The sequence below is a fragment of the Camelus ferus genome, chromosome 4 (assembly GCF_009834535.1).
Source record: "Camelus ferus isolate YT-003-E chromosome 4, BCGSAC_Cfer_1.0, whole genome shotgun sequence".
NCBI classification, from domain to species: Eukaryota; Metazoa; Chordata; class Mammalia; order Artiodactyla; family Camelidae; genus Camelus; species Camelus ferus.
Window position 1 is genome coordinate 6,135,422 of NC_045699.1, and position 27,094 is coordinate 6,162,515.

General features: G+C 47.6%; 1 protein-coding gene and 1 long non-coding RNA gene across 16 annotated transcripts in view; one reads left to right on the top strand and one right to left on the bottom strand.

Moving 5' to 3' along the window:
- The window catches only part of AOPEP (aminopeptidase O (putative)), a 324,257-nt gene that overhangs the window by 133,438 nt on the left and 163,725 nt on the right, over positions 1-27,094 (bottom strand). For all 15 annotated transcript variants that reach the window (XR_004319043.1, XR_004319045.1, XR_004319044.1 and 12 more), the window contains exons 6-7: positions 7,653-7,842; positions 3,501-3,607 (exon numbers count right to left, since the gene is read on the bottom strand). Coding sequence is in view for 9 of the 15 variants with exons in the window: in XM_032477459.1 (XP_032333350.1) it covers positions 3,501-3,607; positions 7,653-7,842 (297 nt within the window). In the remaining 6 variants the exon portion in view is untranslated. The remainder of the gene's footprint in view (positions 1-3,500; positions 3,608-7,652; positions 7,843-27,094) is intronic.
- Positions 18-3,493, top strand: LOC116663029. The gene is made up of 3 exons (XR_004319049.1): positions 18-1,034; positions 1,732-1,851; positions 3,150-3,493. It is a non-coding gene; the product is annotated as an uncharacterized LOC116663029 (long non-coding RNA).

The following is a 27,094-nucleotide window of genomic DNA, read 5'->3' on the forward strand; positions in this document are numbered from 1 at the left end:
TGTCCTGAAGAAACCTGGAGTTGTTTTGTTTTGTTTTGTTTTGTTTTGTTTTAACGCAACTAAACTCTGTACCAAGTTCTTTGGAGGCAGGAAGATGGCATAGGGAAAAGAGGATTGTTTCAACCATGACTCTGCTCTTTATTGGCTGCATGACGTTGGACACCTTAACCAGTCTTTCAGAGCCGCGAGTCATAAGTGAAGACGTTAAATAGCCAGCAGGAGAGGTGGGGAAGGACTGGCAGTGAGGCAGAAGGACGTCAAGGAGAGTGTGACACACAGAAGCCAAGGGAAGAAGGTGTTTCTAGAAAGAGGAGTGGTCAACCATGTTGAAAGTTGCTACAAAGGTGGGTAGGAGAAGCTTCCACTGCATCTGGCAACGTGAAACCAAGACTTCTATATTGTTCTTGGCCCATCATTTCAAGACCATGGGGTATCTTAAAAGAAAGAAGAGGGGGAGGGTATAACTCAGTGGTAGAGTGCATGCCTCGCATACACGAGGTCCTGGGTTCAATCCTCAGCACCTCCAGTAAAAAAAAAAAAAGAAAAAAAAAAAAGACAGCATCTTTGATTACTGTATTGTTTTAAAAGACTTCTCGCCCAAGGTCTTACTTGTATATTAAAACAAAAACCTGAGGACAAATTTTGACAACTCTGGTTCTTCCTTCCACTCTTGGTAATTTCTAGGTTCTCTGTGCCCATTTAAGGGAGAATTCTAAGGGATGGGAGTAAACTAAATGTAGCCTCTGTAATTTGGGGAAGGTTCAGAAACATTTCCTCTTCATTGTAAGTGCATCTGATAACAATATTTTCCATACTGATGTACAACAAATCTTTCAAATGCAGTCATTTCATGGTTAGCCTAAATTTAGGCAAACACAATTTCTGAATACTAAGAAAAAGAAAAACAAATGCCATAATAAGCCTTCTTGCACAAAGATCTAAAAATAGAGTATTCCTTCTCCCAGCTCCACACACAAAGGAAATGCTCTTGGACATCAGAAGCTGGGTCGATCGCAGCACCACCAAGTGCAGAGGTAAGGCTCTCCTCACATGTGTACTGACTTCCCAGTGTCCATCTGACTGCTCACATACTAATGTTAATTATAATGCCCTTACCCTCAATAAAGGACTGCGGTCACACAGAACGGGAGGCATCAGAGGGACCTGGGGACTTGGAGAATGGAAAAACTGAGTCTTGAGAACTGACAGGATGGGCTTACTTATACAGCTCACACACGAGCTGGCTCCCGCAGCAGCCACCCTAAAACAAGCCTCTCAGATGACCCTCATCTACCTCCCCTTCCCGCACAACTTCTCTCACAAAGTCCACCACACTCAGTGTCTCTGCTCCATCTTGCACATGGTCCAACCCCAAGGTCATTTCTCTCCCTCGCTTTTACACACCCCCTCAGCAGCATCCAACACCCCACTTCCACCTTCTTGATTTACTTTTTTCCTGACTCCGATGACTCCTGACATCTGGGTTTTCTCTACACTGATTCCCCTAGATCCTCTGCTGACTCCTCATCTTCCTCCCAACCTCTTCTCTCACTTTCTCTCTGCCTGGCCATCTCAAGGTGCTCAGAATTTCAAGTTTTCATAGGCTGAATGTTCCAGTCTCTCCAATGGGCTCCTGACTTGTAAACCCCACTGAGTTCTCAATATCCAATATCTATTTGGCACATAGAACTTAACCCATGCAAAACTGGAATCTTTCTTCTTTCCTCCAAGGCCAGCTTCCTCCCAACGTCTTCACCATCTCACCAAATGGCATCACCATCTGCCTACCCAGCTGCTCAAGTCAAAAGCCTAGAAGTTGTTCTGGACACTTTCATTCTCCTCTTCTTCACGGTCAGTAGACCAAAGCCCTGCCAGTTCCACTACCCAAACATGTCTTAACCAGGTCTGCGTCTTGTGCCTGCCCTGCCGCCAGAAGGACCTCTACAGCATGGATGACTGCAATGTTCTAACCCTTCTCCTTGCTTTTGGTCTGTTGCCTGCAGTCCATCCCACACAGCAGCCAGGGCAGCGCAGTAAAACCACAAGACGGATCATGATCCCTCCCTACTGAAGGCCCTGCGGCAGCTTCCATCACACTTGGGCTAAGGCTGGGGGACCTGGCTCCTGCCTACCTCTCCTCGCCCTTCCAACCACCTGCCCTCCTTTCTGTCCCTCAAGCACCAGCTTGCCAAGCCCTTTCCTGCCTCAAGGACTTTGTGCTCCTTAGAGAGGCATTCCCCAACCTCCTTACTATAAATCTCCGCGTTCCCTTCAGCCACTTCTCACCACCTGTAACTAGGTATGCACACAAGAGGGTCCTCGCTAAGTGGAAATTCCGTGAGAGCAGGGACCCTGCCCGCGTCGGCCGGGGGCGTAGCCGTCCCACTGGCTGAGTGAGGGGATGCACGAACAGTGGTGCTGGGTGGGGGATGCGGGGTTGGGGTTCTGGCTCTCCCAGACAATGGATGAGTCAGCAGACGGATGGCAGCGGTTAGCCTGCGAGGAGGGACTTCTCCGTGGGAAGAGGGGCCACACCCCAGGCTCCCAGGCTGCCAGGCTGCCAGGCTGCCTCCCAGGGGTCAGGGTGGGCTTGGCATTTCCCTCAGTGGGCAGTCACTGCCGAGTGGAGAGCTCATTTAAAAACAAACAGCAACAACAGAACCGGTCCAGGCAGGCTTCTGCCCAGGAGGTAGACTGGCCTTCAGGGCTGCCATCTAAAATGAGGGGTGTTTCCTGGAAGGCCGCCTTCCCACCTGTCTGACTGCGGATTCCAAAGGCTTGGCTCTAGGCAAGAGGGGGCAGGATGAAAGCTTCTGTTGCCATAGCAACCACAGGGCTCCTGGGGCCGAGGTTCCAGGTTTCTGATAAACAACTATTTAGAGAAGTGAAGAAAACGGGCAAACAGAGAGGGACCCAAAAAATGGGAAGATGGCCAGAAGTTATCCTACAAGAGCTGCAAGACACACTCTGAAAATAAAACACAGGAGCTGAGGGTAGAGTCCTCCCCCGGCACAGGCGTGGCCTCCTGCGGGGACGTATCCGGAACAAAAGGCCCCACTGACACAAACATCTGTTACTACTAAACACTTAGAAATCAATATTTTCCTTAAGGTTTTTTTTTTTTTTTTTTTTTCCTTTTGGTTGTAAAGGGTTACTGTCTGCCAGGCTACCAGGCCCCAACCTTCTCCAAGTTCGCGTCCACCACGTAAAATAGTCGACTATTAGAACTTCAGACGAAGAATTTGGTCCCCAAAATGGCCTTGTGCTAGTTTTTTTTTTTCCTGCTCAGAAACACCAGAAAAATGTCAGAAGGCAAATCCAAACCCACACCCTGGAAGACTTAAAACCTAACAATCACATCCTTGGGAGGATGAGTAATCCAGCCCAGTTTAATTTAAAAAGGAAACACGGCAGATGCCAGAGGAGGCCTGGATGCGCCTTGAAGGAAAGGAGGAGCGTGAGAGGGAGGACGGAAGGTAACGGATCACGCGGTGCTTTACCTCAACACCTGCATCTCCTTCGGGGAGTTCTGCACCTCGTCCTGCAGGCGACGCCAGCGCAGGCCGGCCCTCAGCTCCTGCTGCTCCTGGGCCTCGTGGGGGGCCAGCTGCTTGGACCACAGACACACAAACACACATACACAAAACACAGTCACCGTTGTCCTCATGCAGAGTCGGAGCCGCCCACGGGCTGGCTCTGTGCCAGGGGTGGGCACAGATGGTCCCCTGCTGTGCTTGTGCCCCATCAGAAAAGTCAGTGGCCGAAAGGGCTTCTTAGGTCCCAGGCCAAGGACCAGTGCTCACTCCCCCGCTGCCTGTTTGGGAGGTACTCCTTGGCCCCGGAGCCTCCCCCACCCTCACCCCCACCCGTGGCCTGGAGAGAGCAGGCTTCCCCTAGGGGCTGTTTCTACTCCGATTCCATCCAGCCCTTTCCCGCTTTGTCTTTCTGCACAGGGTGGGAAAGGTCCCCTTCATTCACCTCCTATTTTTCCCAGCCCCAGTTTTGTTAAGGGCTGTTTACAGTGGAGCCTGCTAATGTAACCCAGATGACTTTGTTTGCATACAAGCAGAAAGAGCCCCTGGCTGGACTCACTCTCGGGGAGGGGGAAGGCCATCACACCCTGCCCTGCTGCTCAGAACAGGCTGCTGTCACTCAGTGAGCTCACGAGGCCCCAGGGCTAGAATCTCTGTGAGGGAAAAGTCAATGTCTGCACTGACTTCTGTTTCTGGAAATTAAAGATCCCTAATAGTTCACTCAACAGATATTTACTGATTCTCTGCTAGGCACTGGGGACAGGATGGACACAGGTCCTAGCCTGAGGAGTCCGGGGAGACAGGTAAGAACACTGATCACCAGAAGGCGGTGATGGTAGGGGTTGAAGAAGAATCCAGATGCCTCCTGGCCAATCACGGTGGTCAGAAGGCTTTCCTAGGAGGTAATGAGGTCCGAACTGGTCCCCAGGGAAAGCAGGAGTCAGCCAGGGGAGGAGAAATTTCAGAAAGAGGGAAAGGCATGTACAAGGCTCATGGGGCCTGGAAAGATCGTGAAATGTGCAGAGAACGGTGAGGGACATGTCAGGCGAGGAGCAGGCTGCCATCCAGGGAGGGCCAGGGGTGCCATGTAGCCAGTAGGGGCCAGGTCAACAAACTCTGTGGGCCCTGTTACAGTCTGAAGTGTGTCCCCCAACAAAAATCCCATGGGGAAGCCCTAAACCCCAATGTGACTATATTTGGCGACAGGGCCTTTAAGGAGGTAATGAAGGTTAAATGAGGTCAAAAGGGTGGGGCCTTAATCCGGTAAGGCTGGTGTCTTTATCAGAAGGGGAGGAGACACTCAGAGTCCCTCCCCTCGTGTGCACTGAGGAAAGGCCACGTGAGGACACACTGAGGAGACGGCCCTCACCACGCCAGGGAAGAGCGGCCTCACCAGAAACCCGCCTGTCAGCACCTTGATCTTGGACTTCCAGACTCCCAAACTGTAAGGAAAACAAGTTTCTGTTGTTTAAGTCTCCCGGTCGGTGGTATTTTGTTATGGCAGCCCGAGCTGACTAAGACACTGGCGAAGGGGTTGACTTTATCCAAGTCGATGACAAGTTATACGATTCAATCTTGCAGCTAAATCATTCACTTCTCCCTGCGGAATGTCACTCTGAGAGGAATTCGGGTTTCTAGCTCCTTGTTCAAAGACTCCCCACTCCCCTTTGCTGTACTTGCTAATGTCGGTGCTGCAGGGTGCAGTCTCCCGGCAGCAAAGCGACACATGTGGCCTCACGCCCTGTTCAGTGATGGATGTTCAGGGATGGAGTGAGCTGTTGCCTGGGAGTCCTCTGAGACAGCCCACCCTTTCGTGCCCCAAGAAGCACTCCACTCCTACTTGGAAGGTCTGCTCTGGACACCTGTCAGGGACCACCAGCAGCTCAGTCTCACTCAACCTTCAAGGAAGGGGCCAGAGCAATGGATGTATGCTGGAAATGTCTCCTAATTTTCCACTGGTTCTAGAATGGCCACTTAATTTCAGGGGCGTCCATGTGTTCACATATTGATGACTTACTGCACATACCTTAAAGGATGATGACGTGAGTTGCTCCCTATGCCAGGTTAAGGGAAAAGGAGGGATAGAGAAACTTCAACTCTTACCTTCCCTTTGAGGCCCACAGGAAGTTACCTCCTCCAAGAAGGCTTTCTGGATTTTCCCAGACCCAGCCTCCTCCACTTTTGAACTCCCACAATATCTCTCTTTTCTAACTTATTTTCTTCTTCCTTCCCCTGTGTGCTTTCCTTAGCTTCAAATTAGATTCTGACCTCTTTCAGAGCAGGGCTGTGGTCTTCTCCTTTTATCCTTACAGATTTAGTGCAGAATGGACACATGGAAATTGTGCAGCTATGAGATGCAGCCAGGCCAGCTTCGTGCCTCTGTCGGTGGAGATGGATGTATTCAGGGCAGCTAGAGGCAGGACCCAAGCAAAAAGACTCCAGGAGGTACAGGCAGGGGGAAGGGTAAAGGAGGAGTACTTTGCGGATGCAGGAGATAAAGGGCAGAGATGGTCATCAGATGCCTGACATACACTCGAGATTACAAAGAATAACACAAATCTGATTGTCTCAGGATGGAAGCACCTCAGGGAAGGGATGGTGAGAGAGGCACATTTATATTAAACCTATTTAATCCTGGATGAATGCACACCTACTATGTGCAAGGTGATAGGAAATACAAAGAGGAAGGGAACAGGAAAGGGGAACTGGTATTCCCTGTACTCCATGTGTCAGGCACAGATTATCCTGTTCACCCCGCAAGGCTATGCATTCCTATGCCCATTTAATAAATGAGGAAACTGAGGCTCAGGGAGGCTACATAACCTACTGACATGACACTCAAAAAGCTGGTAAACAGCAAAGTTGGGATTCCGAGCCTGGTCTGACTCCAAACCCAGCCCCCTCTCCCAAATCTGCCACGTGGTCTCTCTTTACAGAACTCTGCGTGGAGGGCAACACAGATAAACATGCTGTAAACTCTGCAGCCAAGATGCGGAGTGGGTGGGAGGATGAGTAAGACACAGCTCCACTTTGAAAGAGGTTACAGCCCAGTCGTGAGGATAGAAAGAAGAAGAAAAATGTGAGAAAAAAAAAAAAAAAAGGTGAGGAAGTACCAATTACTGTGGGAATTCAACGTTTCTAGCAGAGTAGCATTGAATTGTGAGTGAGGTGATCTGAGCTGGTGAGTGAAAAATAAACAGGATTTCAACAGGCAGAAGGAAGTTGAACAAAATCATGCAAATATGCACAAACTTGGGAATTTCACAAAATGGCAAATAGCCCAGTGTGTAAGGGGTGGGAATGCAGGGAAAAGAGGTGATCAAATGTTAGACCCTGGAAAATCAGCAGGAAGCAGGTTAGCGGCCACATCTTCATTAGGACTGGTGACCAGTTCCTTCAAGTACAGGTTGTAAACTGGGAGGGTGTTGACCAGGTCTGGCCTCTACATATGTCTGGTTGGCATGTTTTTGAAATTAGTAAATTTCCCATAAAAGTCCAGATTTTAACTTCCTTTAAAAAACTAGAAGTCTCAGGTGTATTGAGCCCTCGTTTCAACATGACAGCAATTGGTTAGAGCTGCTGGTTGGCCACAGACCTCACCATTCCCTAATCTATACCACCAACTGCTTCCCTCTTCATTTTTGGCCAGCAGACATCTGAAATCATGAGTCTTGATTTAAAATTTAATCTCATGATTTAACAAAACAAAAGAGAGTCCACATCACCACTACCATAACCACAAAGGAGTGCCCGAGGACGTCACAGTGAGACCTTTCCTTCAAGTCTCTGCTCAAATGTCCCCCTACCAGAGAGGCCTTCTCCTAGCACCTAAAACAGCACTTCCCCCACCTCTCTCTATCCGGCTTCATTTTCTTGACGGCACTCGTCCCCACCTGCCGTGTTACAGATGCACTTGTTTGTCTATGCTCTCTCTCATCCCTCGATCCTGAACCACACGGGGAGGTCAGACTTCCCTCTCATTTATACAGCTCTCTCCCCAGCAAACAGAACGGTGCCTGGTGCACAATGAACACTCAAAACATAACTGTTGAATGAACAAAGGACTTTGAGCAGAACTTGGCTCTGGGTAGGGAAATGCTTAGAGCACTTTGAACCTACCTGCTGTGCTCTGGCCCAGAACACATCTTCCAAGTGAGTGGCGAACCCTTCACTCAGCCACTCCTCCGTCCAGTCACGGGCCCCGAGAGCCAGGCCAAACCAGGCGTGAGCAATCTCATGGCAGAGACGGGTCCCACAGAGATGGCTCCTTCCAGGCAAGGTGCTCTGAGAGAGGAAGATGATGTGTGGGCTGTGGATAATGGGGGAGAAAACACACGGAGTCTTGTTAGGACCCATCCTCGTGGCTGCCCCCTGGGGCGGCTTTCTCAGCCTGGGGAGCCTGTTATTACCGCATGCATGCTAGATCATGACCGGCAGGCTTGCAGCTTAGACGCTTCTAGAAATAAATAAAGTGGCAGTTTACGTTTCTGGCAGTGGTTCAGGTTGCCATTTCTGCCAAGCAGTTGTCCCCGTCATCAAACAGCTATTACCTGTAATAAGTAACCTGCACCAAGGTTTTACACTGGAGAAATTACAAGGCAATGGAAGCATTTACTCGGCAATCTGGACTGTAAAAGAAGAGCAGGTGTGAGAATGTGAAGCCCATGCTGTCAGGACAGTGATCAAAGAAGACCCTTCAGCCAAAAATCCGAGCAGCTGACAAACAAAGTGAGAAGTCATGCAGAAGGACGGGAGAAGCCGAGAAGAATGGAGCCCAACACGTTCTATTTCAGACTGGGGCTGGCTACGGAGGGGACAGACTCACAGAGGCCGTGGATGGGTGAGGTATCCAAGACACTCTGATAAAGGCTGAGCCCCTGAAGGCACAGATTTCCAAAGGCATCCTCTGCTATCTGTGGATGCTTATACGTTCACATGACATGAAATTAGCAGAGAGACAGAGAAGAGAGTTAACCCTCCCAGGTGTGCACATGGTCTCAGGGCTGGCACCAGCCAGGGAGATTTAGCTAATCTCATTTTCCATACCCTGTTTTAAAACCCCAAATACTATGATTAGAATTGCACTTATGAAATGGGAGGAAGGGAGGTTGATGAGCGAAGAGGCAAATGGAACATCTCCTGTGCTTCCACCTTCGGTATTTCTCATTTATCCAGGACGTGTTTACAGTCTTATGAATGAGAATTTGCTCTTAAAAAAAAAAATCTCTCCTCCATCAGTTGAACAAAGGCAGTGTGAAAGCTTCCATATTAAGAAACTGTATAAACACTGGTTCCTTCCTTCAAAAGCCCTTCATTTGCCATCGTGTGGGCTCTGCACAAGCCAGGACTGCTTGCAGCCTTGTCCTCCACCACAGCCACCAGTAGAGAAAACCCCACCTGTATTTCCCTTGCACAACAAGGCCCATTCAGCTCCAAGAGCTCAAGTGAAATCACAGGAGCCGTGCGTGCCAAAGTAGACAGCTTTCATGTGAAATAATAACAGGGCAGGCACACAAATGAGAAAGTGTCTGCTAGGCTCTCGGCGGAGTTTACCAGAAAACCCAGGAATTAAAAGTGTCGCTGGGGCATTTAGGACACAGGGGTGCAACACAGCTGGCACCAACCGTAGTTCAGACACTAACTTGGAAAAAAAAAAAAAAAAAAAGAAGGAAGGAAGGCAGGAAGGGAGGAAGGGAGGGAGGGAGGGAACCGAGAGGCACAGGAGCTAAATGTCCTCTTACTGAGAGAGTCATCCCATGGAGAAGACAAACTGCGAAACCTGGCATTTTCAAGTAAATGACCCTTTGCTCTGGCATGTGCAGCGCTACAAAGAAAAGCCACAGAAATGTACCAAGTAAATAACATTCCAGACATACTGCTGGCAGCACTTCACCCTTTTGGCTAAAACAAAACAGAAGTAACTTCAGGCTTTGTAAACAGGCTCAAAGACAAGCCTGCATTGGAAAGGTCTGCTTTCCAGAGACCCAGACAGTGCATGCGTGGTTACAGAGACAGCGGGGCTGTTCCCTCGGCCCAGGAAGGGGACACAAGCTGACAACTGGGAAATGAAATCGCAGCAACCCGTGAAGAAAAAGCCTGCCCTGTCCACCGCGCCCGCTCGCTGCTTTGTCCCAGTGTGGAATCCGGCCCGGCCCCGTTTATGCAAATATCAAAGGCTGTCTGCGAGGGCCTGATGGAATGCACAAAAGCAGCCGTGTGGGGGTGGCACTTCGTTCTCCTGCCCTGTAATTTTTTCCCCTTCAACAGCCTTTGTTGTCTCAGCAGAACTCCTTCTCCACCTGCCAGTACTTTGAAGACACCAGCCTGGCCTTGGATGGGTTCAGGACAGACCCTGGCATTACTGGAATTGTGCCTAAATTCCCACTGTCCATCCTCAATCCTTTCTTCCTAACCACGGAGAAGTGTATTTCCTACTGTCCTCTGAGAAAGGCTGCAAAGCTTAAACTTCCTCTGGAATCGGAAGGATGGGCGTTTTACTTGATATAAATGACCCTGTTATCAGTGGAAAACATGACCTTCTCCCTGAAAAGCAATTTTCCAGTCGAGAACCAGACCCCATACCCTCCTGCAGCAGAGGTTGCCATCTAAGGCTGGCTTTTACCTGTGGGCTACCCTGGGATCATATCTCCCTATGAGGGAAATAGCTTCTTTCTTAAACTAAATGAAAAACATAGAGTGAGATTTTGATAACCTTTCTCAAGGGTTGCAAACAAAATTCTGACATAAAACGACCAATAGAATTTTCTTTCAATGAGAATTTCCTCCTCTCCTTTTGAACTGAATGTCAGGATTTCTCATGTTAAGTAGAATTTTTCAACTGCTTTTTTCCAACAGCGAATGAGGAAGGGTATCATGCTCTTAAACTCACTTCAAGGAGCAATATTAAATATTCCTCTACCAATAGATCATCATGCTTCATGCCCGCCTTCCAAACAGAATGGCTGTTCAGAATTTCCGTCTACCTTAACCTTGACTGACAAGTTTCACCCCTGGGCTCCTCACATATTCTGACTTCTCAGAATCTTATTCATGGTCCCAATCAGCCAGCAGGTCATCAGTCTTCACTCTGACAAGACCCATTTGAAAACGGGGTTTCTTTTTTCTTCCCCCCGCCCCTGAAAGGGCCTGGGACAACTGCCTCTACAAACGCCAAACTGTTTATTCATCATCATTACAGAGGATGGAGGATAATCACCTCAATGACATCTTCATCCTAAAGCAAAAAAAATTTTTTTTAAATCACAGAATTGATCATTTTTCCCAGAGAAGAGATGGGCAGGAAAGTAGTATTTTCAGCTCTCAAAAAACTTCAATTCTCTTTTGCTACAAGGGGTCTAGGAGGCCAGCAGGGCAGCGCAGGGGGGCGGGCAGAGGGACAGCAGGACACGTGTTCTCATTGTTTCCCAGGAGACCACCAGCAGGGCTGCCTCCCGACAAAGGCCACGTGGTATCATATGTCTGCCACCCTGCCCCTCAAGATTAAAAATATCATTTCTGGTCTGAAAACAGTTTCTCAAGACTGTTCCTAAAAGCTACCTCCCCATCCAGATTAGAAGGCTGTGTCCGTTAATTTAAAACATGCTTCCAGCAGAGGAGGAAGGAGTGCCTTCATTACTCTCAGGAGCTGCTCCAATCCTCTGGGAGGAATTCAATTTGGAGCGGAAATGGAGAATTTCATCAGATCTTAAGCAGAGGCTGGTGTGTGATTTATTTCTGCTTTGTCCAAGGAGACGTGGCCAGCGCGGCCCATCTTGCTGCGCAGCAGGGAGGGCTGCATCCTCAGCGGCTCCAGCCCTGACCTACTGCCCCAGCGGGTCAGAGCTGGCTGCGGGCGGGCAAGACCAAGAGGACAGGAAACTGCTTTTGGTGAAGGACAAGAAGAGCCCCCGGCCACTCCTCCATTATCCTGGAGCAGATCCCAACTCCCCTCAGGGGGAGGGAGCAGATTCACTTTTTACTCAGATCCTTGGGATGAGCGTCCAGAAAACAGACTTATATTCATCAAGCTTGAACGTCTTTTGGGTGATAAGTTTTTCTCAATCTCAACGTGTGGAGCCCAATATCCCAGTAGAGGGAGGAAAGAAGAGCCGAGAAAGAGGGACACTCTGGCTCCTCTCCTCCCAAAGGCAATCTGGGTAGTTCCGAGGGTCTCATGATCACCTGAGAGCGACATTTGCTGGCGTGACTTAACTACTTGCACACTTAATTTGGATAGCTGAAAGGGAGGACAAATCCTAGTTAGCCATCTTGAGGCTCAGAACATGCTTTCTCTCCCTCTGTAAGGTGCCAGTACCTCACTTTACCAATCAAATGCTCAGCCCCAGCACCTTCGTCTCTCCCATGAAATCCCTTAGTCCCACTCCGGGATGCAATCTAACATAGGGGATGTGACTTTTGTCCCAAAGGCAAAGGGACCCCAGATGACCTGGAGGGCCCCAGCTCTTCTCTGGCACTGAGACTGCTCAGTGGGGACTAGTAATTCTCTCTGCTCCATCGGGCATCCTGCTGTGGCCACACAGTATAGTCTTAAACTGGAGCCTTAGGAGATATGGGCATATGGGAATTTCAGTAGCCTGTGGTGGAAACCAGGTCTAAAAACTTGAAGAAAACCTACAATATCTGATCAGCATAGGGATTTAGGTTTGAGAGAAGGGGCAAATACTAGTTATTATATGTTTTCTTTTAAAAATTCCAAATGGCAAATTGGCAATAAAATATCTACTCACTTAGTCTAAAAGAACACTGCCAACAGGACTAAAGCAGACAGTGACTGAGGGGAAGCCCCAGGGTGACATTCCAGAGACTTCCACCAGAAACAGATCCTTCTAAAGACTCACGTTGCCTGAGTGTCTGCTACGTGCTAGGTGTTGTATTTTATCTACATCATCTCATTTAATCTACCCTACGACCTCAGGAGATAGATTTTATAATCACCCCCGTTTTACAGATGATAAGAGTGAGGCACAGAGAGGTAAATGATTAGCTCAAGGGGACACAGCTGGTAAGTCATGGAGCTGGTATGTCTACTCAGAGTCTTGACCCTGAGGCCTTATCCAGTCTGCCCAGGGTCACTGGGTTTAGACCTGTGACTTCAGGGCCCCATCCCTCTGTGCCAGCTCAAGCCCAGTGGTACAATGCTCACTGCTCTCCCTGGAGCTCCAGCGTCAGAGTCCACCCAAGGGGAGCCACCAGCCATGCCCTGAGACCTCTGTTCCATAAATCTATATCACAGCTAGAACTGGCGGAGGTTACCAGACCTTTGTGATCAGCAATCTGATCAAAGCTTCAGCCTCTTCCTGGTGAGCAGGAGGGTAGGGAAGGAAGCACAGGCAGTGGTGACGGGGGGGAGCGGAAGCAAGTGGAGCATCACTACTCCACGGCTGGTGCCCACGAAGAGGCTAAATTCCTGAACGCAACACCCGGATCTTCCTGATCCCATCCTTTACCAGGTCCCTCATGGGCAACTGCAAGGGGACAATTAGACAAGCAGACGCCAGGGTGCTGAGGGCAGTCCCTAGTGTACGATTCCAGGAACCTGGGAAGGGCAACATGCCAGACTGCCTGCTGCCCCTCCCCACCCTCTACCTCCCACTCCCTTTCACTAAAGCCTGACTTTTCTTTTTCCTAAATAGACATTATATTTTAGAGCAGTTTTAGGTTCACAGTAAAATTGAGCAGAAAGTACAGAGCTTTCCCACATGCCCCTGCCTCCACACACGCACAGCTTTCCCACTATCAACATTCCCCGTCAGAACCGTGCATTCGGTACCACAAAGGATGGATCCGCGCTGATGCAGCATCACCCAGGGTCCGTAGTTACATCAGGGCTCACTCCTGGTGCATTCCACTCGATGGGTTTGGACACATGTATAATGACATGTATTCACCATGACGGTATCATACAGAGTAGCGTCACTGCCTTAAAAATCCTCCAATTTTTTTTTCAGGAAGAGATGGTTTAAAGCAGATGACAAACTCAAAGGGCTATAGGAGCCAAGAAGATAACACAATGAGGGAAGTGGATAAGTGATGAAAGAAGCAGATAAAAAGATGAGGGAGGTAGATAATGAGATGAAGGAAGTAGACAAGGAGATGGGGAAGCAGAGAATGGGAGGTGGGAAACAGATAAAAGGAGGAAAGCAGATAACTAAAGGCAGGAAGTAGACAGGAGGTGGAGTGGATCACAAGATGAAGGAAGTAAATAACGAGATGAGGAGAGTGGTAACAATATAGGGAAACAGGTAACCACAGGAAGAAAGCAGAAAATAATAGGGAGAAGTTGCACGGAGGGAAATAGCTCAGCGGTAGAGCGCATGCTTAGCATGCACGAGGTCCTGAGTTCAATTCCCAGCACATCCATTAAAAAAAACCCAACCCTTTAAAAAGCACTATGCCAAAGCAAACATGCTTACAGACAGCTTACAGGCAGGGGCTACAAGTTTCTCATCTCTGGTTGAAGGCAGTTCTCTTAGAAGCAGCAGCACAGGGCTTCATTGCACACTGAGGTGTCGTGCTCAGATCCCACCAGGGTTCCGTGTGGGTGCTCATGAAACAGGGAAAGGCTGACAGCTGGGAGGAGGGGGGGCTCCTAGAGGCACGAGGAGGGAAAAGGGGTGGCAGTGGGGACACCAAAACATTTTTGCCAGCTTCATTATTTTGTTTAGTGTTGGCCCTGGCCCACTGCTAACAGGAAAAATAATGGCATGGCTATGACAAAACACGGAGATCACTCTGACTCTTGAAAACACAGAGACCACCTTTGACTCTAGAGAGCAGAGAGCGCCTTTGGTGGGTTGCTCAGCTGAGTCATGAGCAGAGCAGCAGACACTTGACTTCTGCGTGCGGGCATCGTCCCCAGAGCTGCTTTCCGAGACCTGGCCCTCGAGCCGAGAGGAGGCAGCACTAGCACTCAGCCATTAGGAGCTGCTGCACCTAACTCGGGCCACCTACCTGAGGAGGGTGGCGGGGGCTGGCATCTCGTGGTGATGCTCAGCTAAAAAGCTAAAGAAAGCTGCAAGTATCAAGTTAAAATACATGTGCAAGCTATGTGCATATCATTTACATCATAAATAACTTTTCTACACTAATAAAACATTTTTGATGAAAGAAATAATGCTGCAAGTGGATGCCTCTGGTTTTCAAGCTAAAGAATCAAAGACAAAAACCAGTATTTGAATTTTCTAAAGAGATTTGGACTCCTTTCTTTCTGAATCTTAAGGTACATTTTCAACCTAAGGGGTTTCTGGATTGTCATAGATGAGAACAAAGAATTAACTTTCTGTTGTTGGAGTTACTGAACACTCGGGTGTTTTGGACACCAGGCACACACCCATACCCAAACTATATGAACAGTATTTGTTGTAGCTGAAGATGTCCTTTGAATCATCTCTAAATTAGTTATGAACCGAGAGCTGTGCATTTTCTGCAGGATCTGGAGCACTCTTCTGGTAAGTAATTACCAATTAAAACATGTTGGCAGCCTCCACTGGCGCACATGGATGACAAAATGCGATTCTCTCCGCTCCCTCTCCCCTACTCCCATCCTCCCCAACCGGGGTGCTGATGTTTGTTCCCATAAAGGGAGCTAATAAAATTAACCTCTACTGCGATACAGGGGAAATCTTTATTTAATAAAATGATGTATTTTGTTTCGTTCCCAGAACAGCAACAAAATGGCGCAACTGAGAACCATAATAGCTCATCCAGTTGGTTTTCGCTGTGTGTACAAGTCAGTCATTTGTGGCCCGGGAGCTTGGAAAGCTGCTTCGTGAAGGGACACGTTCGGGCAGCTCGTACCATGCTCAGTAAGGGCGGTGTGGTTACGAGTTTCCTTTGAAATATAGTGCAGGCGCTCTCGGGACCCACAAATCAAGCCTCCCCTTGTTCCTCGTCTATAGAAAGAAACTGTGGGGATTTCCCAAATTGTACTCGGAAATTTAATTGGTGAGGGGGCCATCAGTAACTTCCACAACTCAGAGCAAGTACCCACATCTCCATCAGGCAATCTGGGAATCTGAAATCTCAAGGTGGAGTCAGAAATGTTCAAGTGCTGGGCTGGGGGCTGGGGAAGGCACACACGAAGCAGAAAGGCTGGTCCCAGCGGGGCCCTGCACACTGACAGGATGAGAGTAGGAAGCAGTTTCCCCAGCCAGATGGCCACACTGTCAACTCGCTTTCAAAGCAGGAGATACTCTGGGTAGAACAAGCACCAGAGAGAGTTACCATAGGACGTAAAGTGCCAGAATCAGTTCTATACCGAAATCAAAGTTAGATCTAGGACGAGAGATTGAAGGAAGCGGAGTTCAAGTATTCCCTGACAGTTGGGATGATGGTAGTGGAGAAAAAAGAAGGGAAAAATAAAATACGGATGATGGTAAACTCGCAGACATGGCTTTCTCGCTCCCCGGCACAGTTCTAACTCATTCAGTTCTAACAACAGCGCTGGCAGGGGGATATTTTATCCCCATTTAAGTAAACTAAGGCACAGAGCAGTTACACCGCCTGTCCGAGACCCCACGGTCAGTATGTGTTAAAGCTGATTCAAATACAGGCAGCCTGGCTCGTTTGCATGTTTTGCTTGATCGACATCAGCGTGTTTCAGAATCACCCAGGGATAGGGTTGCTAGATAAATACAAGACAGTCAGTTAAGTCGGGATTCCAGATAAACAACGAACGATTTTTTCAGCATATGTCCCATGCAATATGGCTAAACATGGCACCCCTACCTGGAGGGCTTGTTAAAACAGAACGATGAACCCACACCTCCAAAGAGTCTGATTCACAGGTCTGGGCAGGGCCTCAGAATCTGCATTTGCTATGATGTTTCCAGGTGACAATGACGTTGTTGATCTAGGGACCACACTCGAGAGCCACTGATCAACACTGCAGAAGCTGCACAGCATTAACTCAAAAAAAAGAAAAAAATCCGCTGCCAAAATTTATAAATGGGAAGATTTCACCTAGAAATCCAGATTTTCTCATTTTATTTAAAATTTGAAAGATCCAATCACACGAGGCCCACATTCCTATGTAGTGACTGCAGTTGAATAGCAACTGAATCTTTCAGAGGGGGTTCTGGCACCCCAGCTCCTCATCACTCCTCTCAGCCTCCCCGCCACTGGCTGACTCCACTGTCATTTATAACCACATATGTGCTTCACTCCACTCCTTTCTTATAGCAGGATTTAGAGAACAATGAAATATCCTTTCTATCCACGTCTCCATCAAAAGTAAGCAGAGGAGGGTGGGTGGGACAGCTCAGTGGTATAGCTGGTACTTAGCACGCACGAGGTCCTGGTACTCCCATTAAACCCCCCAGTACTCCCATTTAAAAAAAAAGTACGCAGAGAGGACCAAGTATTTCTTACAGGATGCTCTGCCCAGACACTTATTTATATTTGCTGCCTGACTTCTTACAAGCATGTGGATTTCACCTCTTGTTTAGCTTTTCCTATGAAAAATTTTACTATCAATCTACGGCCATAAAACGGTTCAGTGAACTCTTGCCTGGCGGAGAGGGCAAAGACACAAACTTCAGCCCAGTTCAAGTCAGTCACTAGAAATTCCATATTACTAAGAGTGGAATTAATTAGGTTAATTGTATTTTTTAACTCCAAACACAGTTTCAATTATGACTAGCCACTAATGGCTCATAATGAAGGCAGAGCTTGTCAGCTAAGCAAACAACTGGCATGTTTGTTTAAAGTGTAAATAGAAGGAAAATTCATGAATTAAATGAATGAATTCCCTGATTGTTCTCCCCAGGCTGTAAAGGACCATTCAGCTGCCACAATATATATCACCACCTTTGTTAAAAGGACTAGCCTGCTGGAGTTATCTTTATCCAGTCAGAGATCTTCTTAGCGGTTGCTTATAAAGTAAATGTCTCTCTGAATTTTTGAAAGTACCCATTCACATCAGCAAGTGCCATTAAGGATAAGGGATCACCTGGCTTTGGGGTCTTCATAAATAACTGAGCTTTTAAGAACAATAGCCATATTTCCGAATCTCAGTTTGTGACTCTACAAATAGACCCACGCGGCCTGCTTGAGGAGATAAAGGGACAGCATGCCTCATATTTTCCAGGGTGGTCCTAGAAGGTCTGGGACAGATGGTCATTCTCAGAGGTACTGAACTTAACAGCATTTCCCTTTAAAAGGTAATAAACCTCACCAGCAACAAAAATAAACAAAATAAAAGGGTTTGCTCTCCAAAGTCTCCAGGCTTTAACTAACCTTTGCATTTAAAATTACAAGCTCTCCACTTCTTCCCTCCAAATGGAATGCATCAGGTTTACTGGAGATCTACAGTTAAATCCATTTTTCTGGAATGGTTCCCTTGGAGGTGCTCACCATGGGGAAAGTGGGGGCGGAGGGGGGATCACAGGAATTTCTCTCCTTCTAAATAATAAATAATTCTTAGTGCCCGTGTCCCCATTCCTGGGTAGTTGCCCTCTTGTGATCTGAAAGGCATCTCAGCCCATTTGGAATATACTCAGCTGCAAGTACCAGAAAAGACAGCTAACACCAGCAGACACAGGAGGTGTTTTCTTTCCTGCAACAAGACGCCTGGAGGAGGACGGCTGCTGGGGTTGGCTCAGTGACCCAGCAATGTGGTCAGAGCTCTAGGTCTACCTGCCCCCTCTGCCACCCTCACCATGTTCACTTTCCTCTTCGTGCTTGTTACCTCCTGGCCACAGCTGACCCCCACAGCTCCAGGCATCACTTTCATATTCAACAAAGGGGAAAAGGAGCAGAGGCAGCAGAGGGGAGCTGTGCCAGCAACGGGAAAAGCAAAACTTTCACCAGGAAAGCAAAACTTCTGGAAAGCCCGTAACAGATTTCCACTCGTTAGTTATCCAGCCTATAAGGCTGCATGGGAACGAGGGTCTTCGGCTTCTTCTGACTCCATGATAGAGGCAGGCAGGAAGAAGGGGGGTGCTTATGGGGTGCTGGGTTCCTCAACCAACAAGGTTGGCGGCAGTACCCTAGGGTAGCCCTCTTTTTCGTAAATATTAGAGAGCCATTTCTTGAGTCTTTTAGAATGCAAATACTTTAGGAAGGGCTAATACAGTAAAATAATTCACACTGAAGTGTCAGTAACATACCATATTACATTTTTCTAGACAGGAGGCATTCTGAACATGGGGACTGTGGGATGGGCAGGTCAGCATACTTCAAAGACACACCCTAACTGTTCCCAACTTAGCCTGATGCTGGCTGACATTGGACTTTTATTTTACCTTCTTATCCTCCACAGAAGACCAAAAACGTACTAAAAAGCTAAAGGCAGTCCTATATGTTATGGTGGTTTTTAAGAACTCGGGCTATGGGGACAAAGCTCTGGCTTTGACTTGCGGCTCTCCCACCTGCCAGCTGCATCACTGTATCAGTCTGCTGCTGCTGCTGTAACAAATAACCACAAATTTAGTGGCTTAATAGAACACAGATTTATCATTTTACAGGTCTGCAGGTCAGAAGTCTGATATGGGTGGCACTGGGCAAAAATCTATGCTATTAGAAGTCAGGACACTGATCCTTGTGTGTGTCAGGCGGGAGGTGACTGGAAGAGGCCACCAGGGTCTTCTGGGGCATTGCTCACATTTGGTTTCTTGATCAGGGTGCTAGTTATAGAGGTGTGTTCAGTTTGTGAGCATTTGATGAGCTGTACACTTATGAGGTTCACTTTTCTGCAAGTATCGTACTTCAATGAAAAGCTAAAACCAAACACACAAACATAGATACAAATATCTTGGGAGGTCTCCATTTTCTCCTTGGAAAAATCTAGGCAAAGATTAACCCATAGTCTTGTCAATAGGGGCAGAAATGAGACCAGAGACTGGGCAGTCTGCCCCTAGTCCTTCTAGGTAAATGTACTCCAGGCCAGCTCCCAACACTAATTACATATATATTTTAAATCTCTTGAGGAAAAGTTTTTTTCTTAATGTGCTTTTGCCATAGAGTCACATTTCTACTGCAAGTGAAAGGCACCTTGTATACTCGAGACCCACCTGTAAAAACAGAACTGATGCTGTCATATATCCGTGTCTGCTTCATTTTCTTTCAGACACGGTGGAAAACATGCCACAATAATAAACCCCTTTTCCATCCTGGCCAGCTGGAAAATTACGTTACAACTGAGATGACATCATTCGGCTACGACACGGAGCCAGCGCCTGCTCTGAGAAATCTGGGTGAGGCAGTGACAGCATGGATGGGAACACACTCGGCAATGAATCCCACCCGTTTTATTAGCAAATGGCTTTCTGATTGCCGTGACATCTTGAAAATGAAAAATGAAGCCGCGGCAGCTACCTCGTCTGAGGCCACTGATCACCCAAGATCCCTTATCTCTGAAACTAACCACGCTGGCCCAAACAAGACAACCATGGGGGTAACAGGAGAGCAATTCTGAATAACTAGACGCACAGGTGGGAGACCAGGGGCCGGGGCTGAGGCTCTCGGCTCCCAGGGGTGGTTTAGTGGTCCCTCTTTCTCTGTCAATTGTTTCTAAGGTGACAAGTAGTAGTGGTAATGACAGTGCCTACAATTATATTCTTTGAAATCGAATACTGATGTTCTTCTGTAACATAATATTCTAGGCAAATGACACATCAGGACAAGGCCTTGACCTGCCATCTTCTCAACTTTCAGGATGAACCATGTGAAATTGCTGGTACCTGACCGCTTTCAAGCTTCTGAAATCAGCAGCTTCACATGGCTTATTTTACGGACTCTCCCTCCCCGACCCAAGACCCTTCTTGGCAGAAAAGTCAAGCGTTGCCACGCGATTTAAGGAAATTCTCATACTTTTCAAGCAACAAAGTTAGAAAAGCCACTGCATCCCATTGTGGAAAAGCATAGATGATGGGTCCCTGGCAAACGACACTGTGCTGTCCTCAGAGAGAGCTGGACCCTGTCAGCGCCCAAGATCAGTGCCACCTCTGTCCTTCGCTGGCTCAGCGGGAAGCTGGGTGCCTAAGGGCTTATATACGAGAAATCTCAAGTCAACAGCAGAAGCAGGAGTGGTTGGAGCGGGGAGACGGGACCAGCAGTCACCCCCGAGCCCTGAGGGAGGCTGAGGGGATCTGCCGCTGGTGTGCTACACACAAGCCCCACGCCCACACCTGCGAGCCAGGGGGAGCGAGGCTGGGGCATCACTGTAGCAGAGCTGGTGTCCCAGCTGGACGGCGTGATCTCAGCCGGCCAGCCTGCCGCAGATGCCTGCGCCTCCCCTAATGGAGTCACGCCTGGTGGATGAAGGCACCACGTGGCCCCAGGGCCCAGTGGGAGAAGGCACAGCTTCACAGCCACTACCCCCAAGGTGAGCACGCAGGCCATATTCGGTTCCAGCCGCCGGGAAGGGCTCTGGGAAAGAGCACAGGCTCATTTTGATGGAGGACTAAGGTTGAGGAGGAAGGGTGAGAGTACAGGGAGCACCAGTGGGGTAAGAAATCGGTCCGTAAGGGGCTGGGGTTGGGCGGGGCTGGAGCAGAGAGATGAGCCAATCTGGGGCAGGGGCACGCAGATCCAAAGGCCGGCACAGAGTCTGGCTCACGGGCGGGATGTGGTCTGGGGTGGAGAGATGAGCTGACAGTAAAGTTGGGGAAGGGGGGAGACTGCTTCAGGAATCCCTGGGCACTCAATCCAAAAGGGATCATAGAGGCCTGCCCCGCCCCATCTGACGTACAAGAAGACAAAGGTGCAGAGAGGCAGCACTCTCATGCCACACGGTGGGAGCGGCCCGCGCGCCACAGCTGAGTCACGCCGGCCCGAAGTCTGCAAGACGGCGAACTGTCTTACAAGATCCTCGTCTCTGCAGAACCAAAGGAGGCCCCTGGCCTGAAACTGATGACTCATTCAGAGCTAGAAGCTCACGGCAACTGAGGGCAGACACCTGTGTACACCACCCTCTGTGGCCACTTTCATAAAACACATCTGAGATGGCCCTGATGCCACAGACCAGCAGCTGCTAAGATGCTTCCCTGGGGAAGACTTGGCCTTTCTTCTGCTGACAAAGGGCTACCTTTCAGGAAAGTTTCAACCTCAGTCGGTTGTTCACCAGTTTCACTTGGGAGGAAAATAACCACAAACGAGAAGGGAAACATGTCTGACTCTTTTCCAAGGATAACAAGCACCATATTTTTCAGTCGTGTAACTATAATGATTTATCGAATGGTTTTCAGATTTTCTTTCTTGTTCTTTCATCTACTTTTTTAAGGCTCTGAAAATACACCTTTGGGTTGAACACATCTGTGGAAAGAAAGTCTGGCCTAAAGGAAAACTGGGTTAGGCTGGAGGGTCAGTGCATGTAACCTTAACTACAGTGTTTGCCTCTGCAAACACTATAATGTATGAAATAAAATATTAATAGCCATTACCTCAGTTCTTCTGAGAACAGACCTGAGTCACAGTTTTTGTGTGGCGTGATTTCCACACATGCGCCTCACCGTGAGCACAGCTCACGTTACCAGGCGATGGAAGCCTCAAAGCAGCCGAGACCAAGACGAGTGTGTGTTTTTATTCCATAATGTCATGGGCAATGTTGCTTATTTTGGCGACCAAGTTCGGTTCTCCTGAATTTACCACCTATTACACATAATGAGACCAATCACCTAAACACGTACCAGGAGGGTTGGCACCATTATTTTTAACTTAGGAAGGAAAATACTGGAGTCAGATTAACATCTCTTGTTATTTATCAGCAGTTAGATTTGCAATCACTCAGCTGAATTCTTTGACATGCGAAAGCAACCAGAGGGCAAAATACTTGCGTTAATGGATGTACTTCCAATGCCTCGTATTTGTGCATTGCAATCAGGGTTTTAAACTTTGCGGGGATGGTGTTAAGAATGCTAAAGACATTCAGCTCTCCGGGGGTAGGTCTGCTTTCCCCTTCTCTCTCTCTCTGCTCGTCCATTGTCTTCTCAATAAGCTGTGGGGTCTTAGTGGCCTGAAAAACCTACTGTTTGACAATTTGTGTCTGATGATTATACAGCTGAGTTAAATAAAGAATGAAAGTCAAGTGCCCACCCCCGTACCCAGCGCACAGTAAACACGCCACCAATGTCCGTCCCTCCCTCTTACGTTCTCTCTCAGACAGCTAAGTGCTTTCAAGTCTGTGTTCAGAATTGATTCTTCAAATCCCTCATGAGATAGTGTAAAGTGAACATTCCGCTTTTATTGGCGGGAGGCTGGGAGGGGGAGGACGGCTAATTTACTCCTGGAGATGGGATCCTGGCACCGTCCGAGGCTGGACCGAAACTGGCTCTCCTGGCCACAGCTTAGCGGCAGGGCTCCTGGGCTCAGCTGCTTCTTTAGGTGGCCAGCCACACCGACGTGTGTTTTTCAGATCCATGCAATAAAATCTAGTGTGGTTGAAGAGGCGGCCGACGGGAACCCACCCACGGGCGAATGACGTCAAAAAGCTAAAGGGAAACATTGGGCTTCTCTGTTCTGGAGAAGCTTCTGCTATGTTAAGCAACCTCAGAAGGAAGCTGACTTTCCATTAAGAGACAGCCGCGTTGGCAGCTGTCACAGACGGCCCGGGGTCTTCTACTTCCCCTCTCAGGAAAAGTGGGGAAAATAATTTCCCTAAGCTGGAAAGGAAGAAACCTGAAGTGCAAAGTATCTTAGAGCTGGAAAGGCACTTGATGGTCATTTGATGTCACCTTCACTTCCAGAGAGCTGCTCAGAGGAGGTACCTTGCATTCAGTTTACAGAGAGGTTGCTTTGGCAGAAGTTCAGGGGTGGCTGAACTGCCCCGTCCCACTGACTCCCTGAGGCCAGAGATCTTGCCTGAGAAACAGCTCAGGAGAGGATGTGTAGGGTTGAGCACACTTTGCAGGGGACCCTGCACCCTGGCACTCTGGGGAGCCCCACTGCCCAGGCCGGGCTCAACCACTGGATCTCTCAGTTCTTCAGTCCTTTCCTCTACAGAAGGGACTACGCAGTGACAGCCGAGGGACAACTGAGAAGCCGTACGCAGATGTCACAAAGCAGGGCTGTCCACACCTCCACACATGGCTGCAGGCTCAGCTCTTCCCTGTGTCTTTGGGAAATCAATCAAGCCTGGTATTAAAATACCACTGTCACTCATTATTTATTATATTATTATTATGCATTTATTATTTATTCTTTTCCGTAGTAAATTAACTCTTCCATCAGTGACGTCCCAGAAGAAAAACCCCTTAATTAATAAAGTGAAGAGTAACAGCCTTATAATTTTTGAAGTCCCTTCGCATCCATCTTTTCTTCCTCTTTGTTACTGCACGTCGACAGCTTTGTGAGGGTTGTGGATTCTTTTCCCTTCAGGTGAGGAAACGCAGGCTCACAATGTGGAAAAGACTGAGCTGGAGCAGCAGGCCTATGCGGCTCTCCTTTCTAATACCACTCTGAACGCACGCACAGTGGGACCAGCTCTGGCTCCTGGTTCACAAAGTGATTTCATTCAGGGAGTAGAAACTCTTGGTCCAAGACCGGGTTGGATGAACAGGACACAGAAAGGCAGACGCTGATGTTGACCCAACTATCCATTCATTTGGCAAATATTTACTGAGTGTCTACTAACTGCCTGTGCTTGGTGCATGGGATACATTAAAAAACAAAAGGGACAGGGACTGGGGTCTCATGGAGATCACAGTCTATGGTGGGGGGGGGGGCGTTCCATAAATGAAATTCTTTGTCGAGTCGTTCGCTTCTCTTCTCTTAGTACCTGTGTTGTCACGTAGAAACTTCGGGTTGGGTCTGGATGGCACCCTCCTGGTTTATGTTCTGCTCACCTCTGGCCTCTGCAGCCCCTCCCCCTCCAGGCCCTGCTCCGCACTGGCCGCCGCCAAAATGACAGGCGTGATGGATGGCTCCACACACTGACTGCTTTAGTCTGAGTGTTGGCAGTTGTTAGTGATGGGTGTTATTATCTGATCATTGATAGATTTCATTGTTTGTAGCTTTCTATCATGGCTTTTACGGAAAGAGAGTGTGTGTGTGAATGTGTATGTGTGTGTTTTATGACGGGTTTTAAAAGCCTTGGGGCAAAAGTGTGAGGTGAGTCGCTTTCCAACAAGGCCCAATGGTATGCCCAGGGAAGGTACATTTGAGTGACAAGGCTGCTCCCCTAAATATAACTACAGAAAAGCAATGACAGGAGAACATGCATTTTTACTCTTTTGATTAAACTAGCATTTTAAATCAAATTTTTATCTTCGTTTCTTGTCTATATGCAACTCTTCATTTCTTGATCCACAGGCTGACTCGCCCGTCTTCCGTCTCTGTTATCTGGGGATTCAGGACAGTTATTCAGTGCAATCCCTACACAATAACTGCTTTTATAATGTTTTAAAACCACTTTTCTTAAATATGTAAATGGAGTATAGAGGAACCAATATTTTAAGTTTACTAAAAGATCATTGATTGCTCTTGAGCGTGTTACTGAGATGAATGAAACACACTCTTTAATCAGGAAAAAAAAAGGAAGAGAGGAAGAAATCACATAAAAGCAGAAGTAGCAACTCAAAAATTATTTTCTTGGTTTATTTTATGTTGCAGCTACACAAGCCATCCCTTTTTGTGTGTCCATCAATAAGATATCTGTGGTGCTTTTGTACAAAGAACAAAGATGCTTTTATCAATTCTCAAAAGTCTGTAGGACAAACCATTCATGCTGTCAAACCCCTTAAAACCCTTTCAGCAAATAATGAAATCCACCAGTGACAAATGTCAACATACTAATTTGTTAAATGCAAAACAAAAGCAACATTCAGACAAGACGCTTCATTTCACGTTATATCAGCACTCCAATTTGTACCAAGTTTATGGCAACCCACGGATCATGCAGTATTAAACAGGACTGTGTTACAATGACTAAAACTGGAACAATAAACTCCCCTTAGCTAGAATGCTAATAGTGCAGCTGACACACAGGCTGTGATTCTAGCACATTCACCTTCTTCCAAACTACTAGAAATTCTATGAAGACAACTATTTCTAATAAAGAGAAATACACATTTACCAAAAATATATTTGGTATAACCCAAATAGATGGGTTTCAGGTAGATGAGAAAAGAAACTCGAGAAATAAAATTGAAGTCCTAGAGAAGACCTTAAAACTCAGTCCAACAAGACCAATTAGAGGAAAATGAAATTCTTTTTTTAAAATTTATCAAATTTATGTTTTTATTATGGATATTGTTATAGCAGAACATAAAAATTAAATGATAAAACTTTCTTCTAACAGTACAATTTAACTTCTACTTTAAAAAGTTCACCTATTTTTTTAAAAATATACATACTTAGGTTAAAAAAGGCTCTTTAACTTAAACTTATGACTTCAGAATTAAACTCTAGAAATAAATGCTATGGCCATCTAAAAGTTTATATTGATAAACTGCATACATTTTCAAATTATAATGCAATATTTGTACACAGAATAACCATATGTACACTTCACTTACATTGCTGTTACATAAAAGTTACCCAAACTTGAGAAATGAGGTTTAATACAGGTACAAACTAAGTAGAAGATCAGTCTCAATTACAACATTTCTTTCACAACTAATAAGAGATAATCCAAACATTTGCTGAATGTTAAAAAAGCCCCATGCTTCGTGGTGTGTTCTGGGAATTCCGATATATTTTAGATGAGAGATGTTGACCATGTAGGAGTTCACTGCTGTGCTCACTGGTAAAGTTGGAGGAACTCTGGTCCAAAGGAGGGGATTGCCCTCCAACCACTGGCCTCAGTGCAGCTCAGGTGGAGATCTGACTGAGTGAGCGAATGCAGCCTGGCTGCTTGGGAGGCCTGAGTGGAGGGGAGGGAGCAGCACGGCTTTAATACGAGCTCCCACTCCTGGGAAAGGGACCATCAGGACTTGGTGCTCGGTCCCCTGGCTGGTTGGTAAAAGCCCCTTGTGATGTGCTGATTCTCGTGACCTCCTCCAGGGACTTGAGCACCTTTAGCATCTCCACCATCTCTTCTCGTATGGACTGCAGGCATCTCTCTTGCTTCAGTTCTTGGATGAGAAAATCGATTTCCTTCCTCAAATTCAGGTTGACCATCATCAACTTCGTGTAAGCGTTGGCGAGGCTGGGTATATTCACTGGCTCCTTCTCTGGCAGCCTGGCCTTCTTTATAGTTGTCTCCATCTTGGCACACTCCTTTTTAGCCATATAAATCTTGTCGATGAGGTGGCACTTCTGTTCGATTTTTGCAGCCAATGTTTTTGCCAGTTGCTTTTCATGTCTTCCAGTAAGTTGACTTTTAACAGACTGAATAAGTCTGAAAATAAATAACACGCCCACCAACAAGGTGAGGACAGGCAGACTCAACACTGTATCCCCGTGGAGGCTCTGGAACATGAACTGACACAGGCCATCGGGCAGGAGAAGAATCAGGACTGCACTCAGCTTCCTAAGGATCAGCCCAAAGCCAAGCTCCATGGAGGACAGCAGCCCCTCCATGGCACTGACCAACTGCAGGGCTCTGCCCAGTTACTGTGGAGCCACCAGCCACAACAAGCCCCAGCGGACACCCCAACATTCCA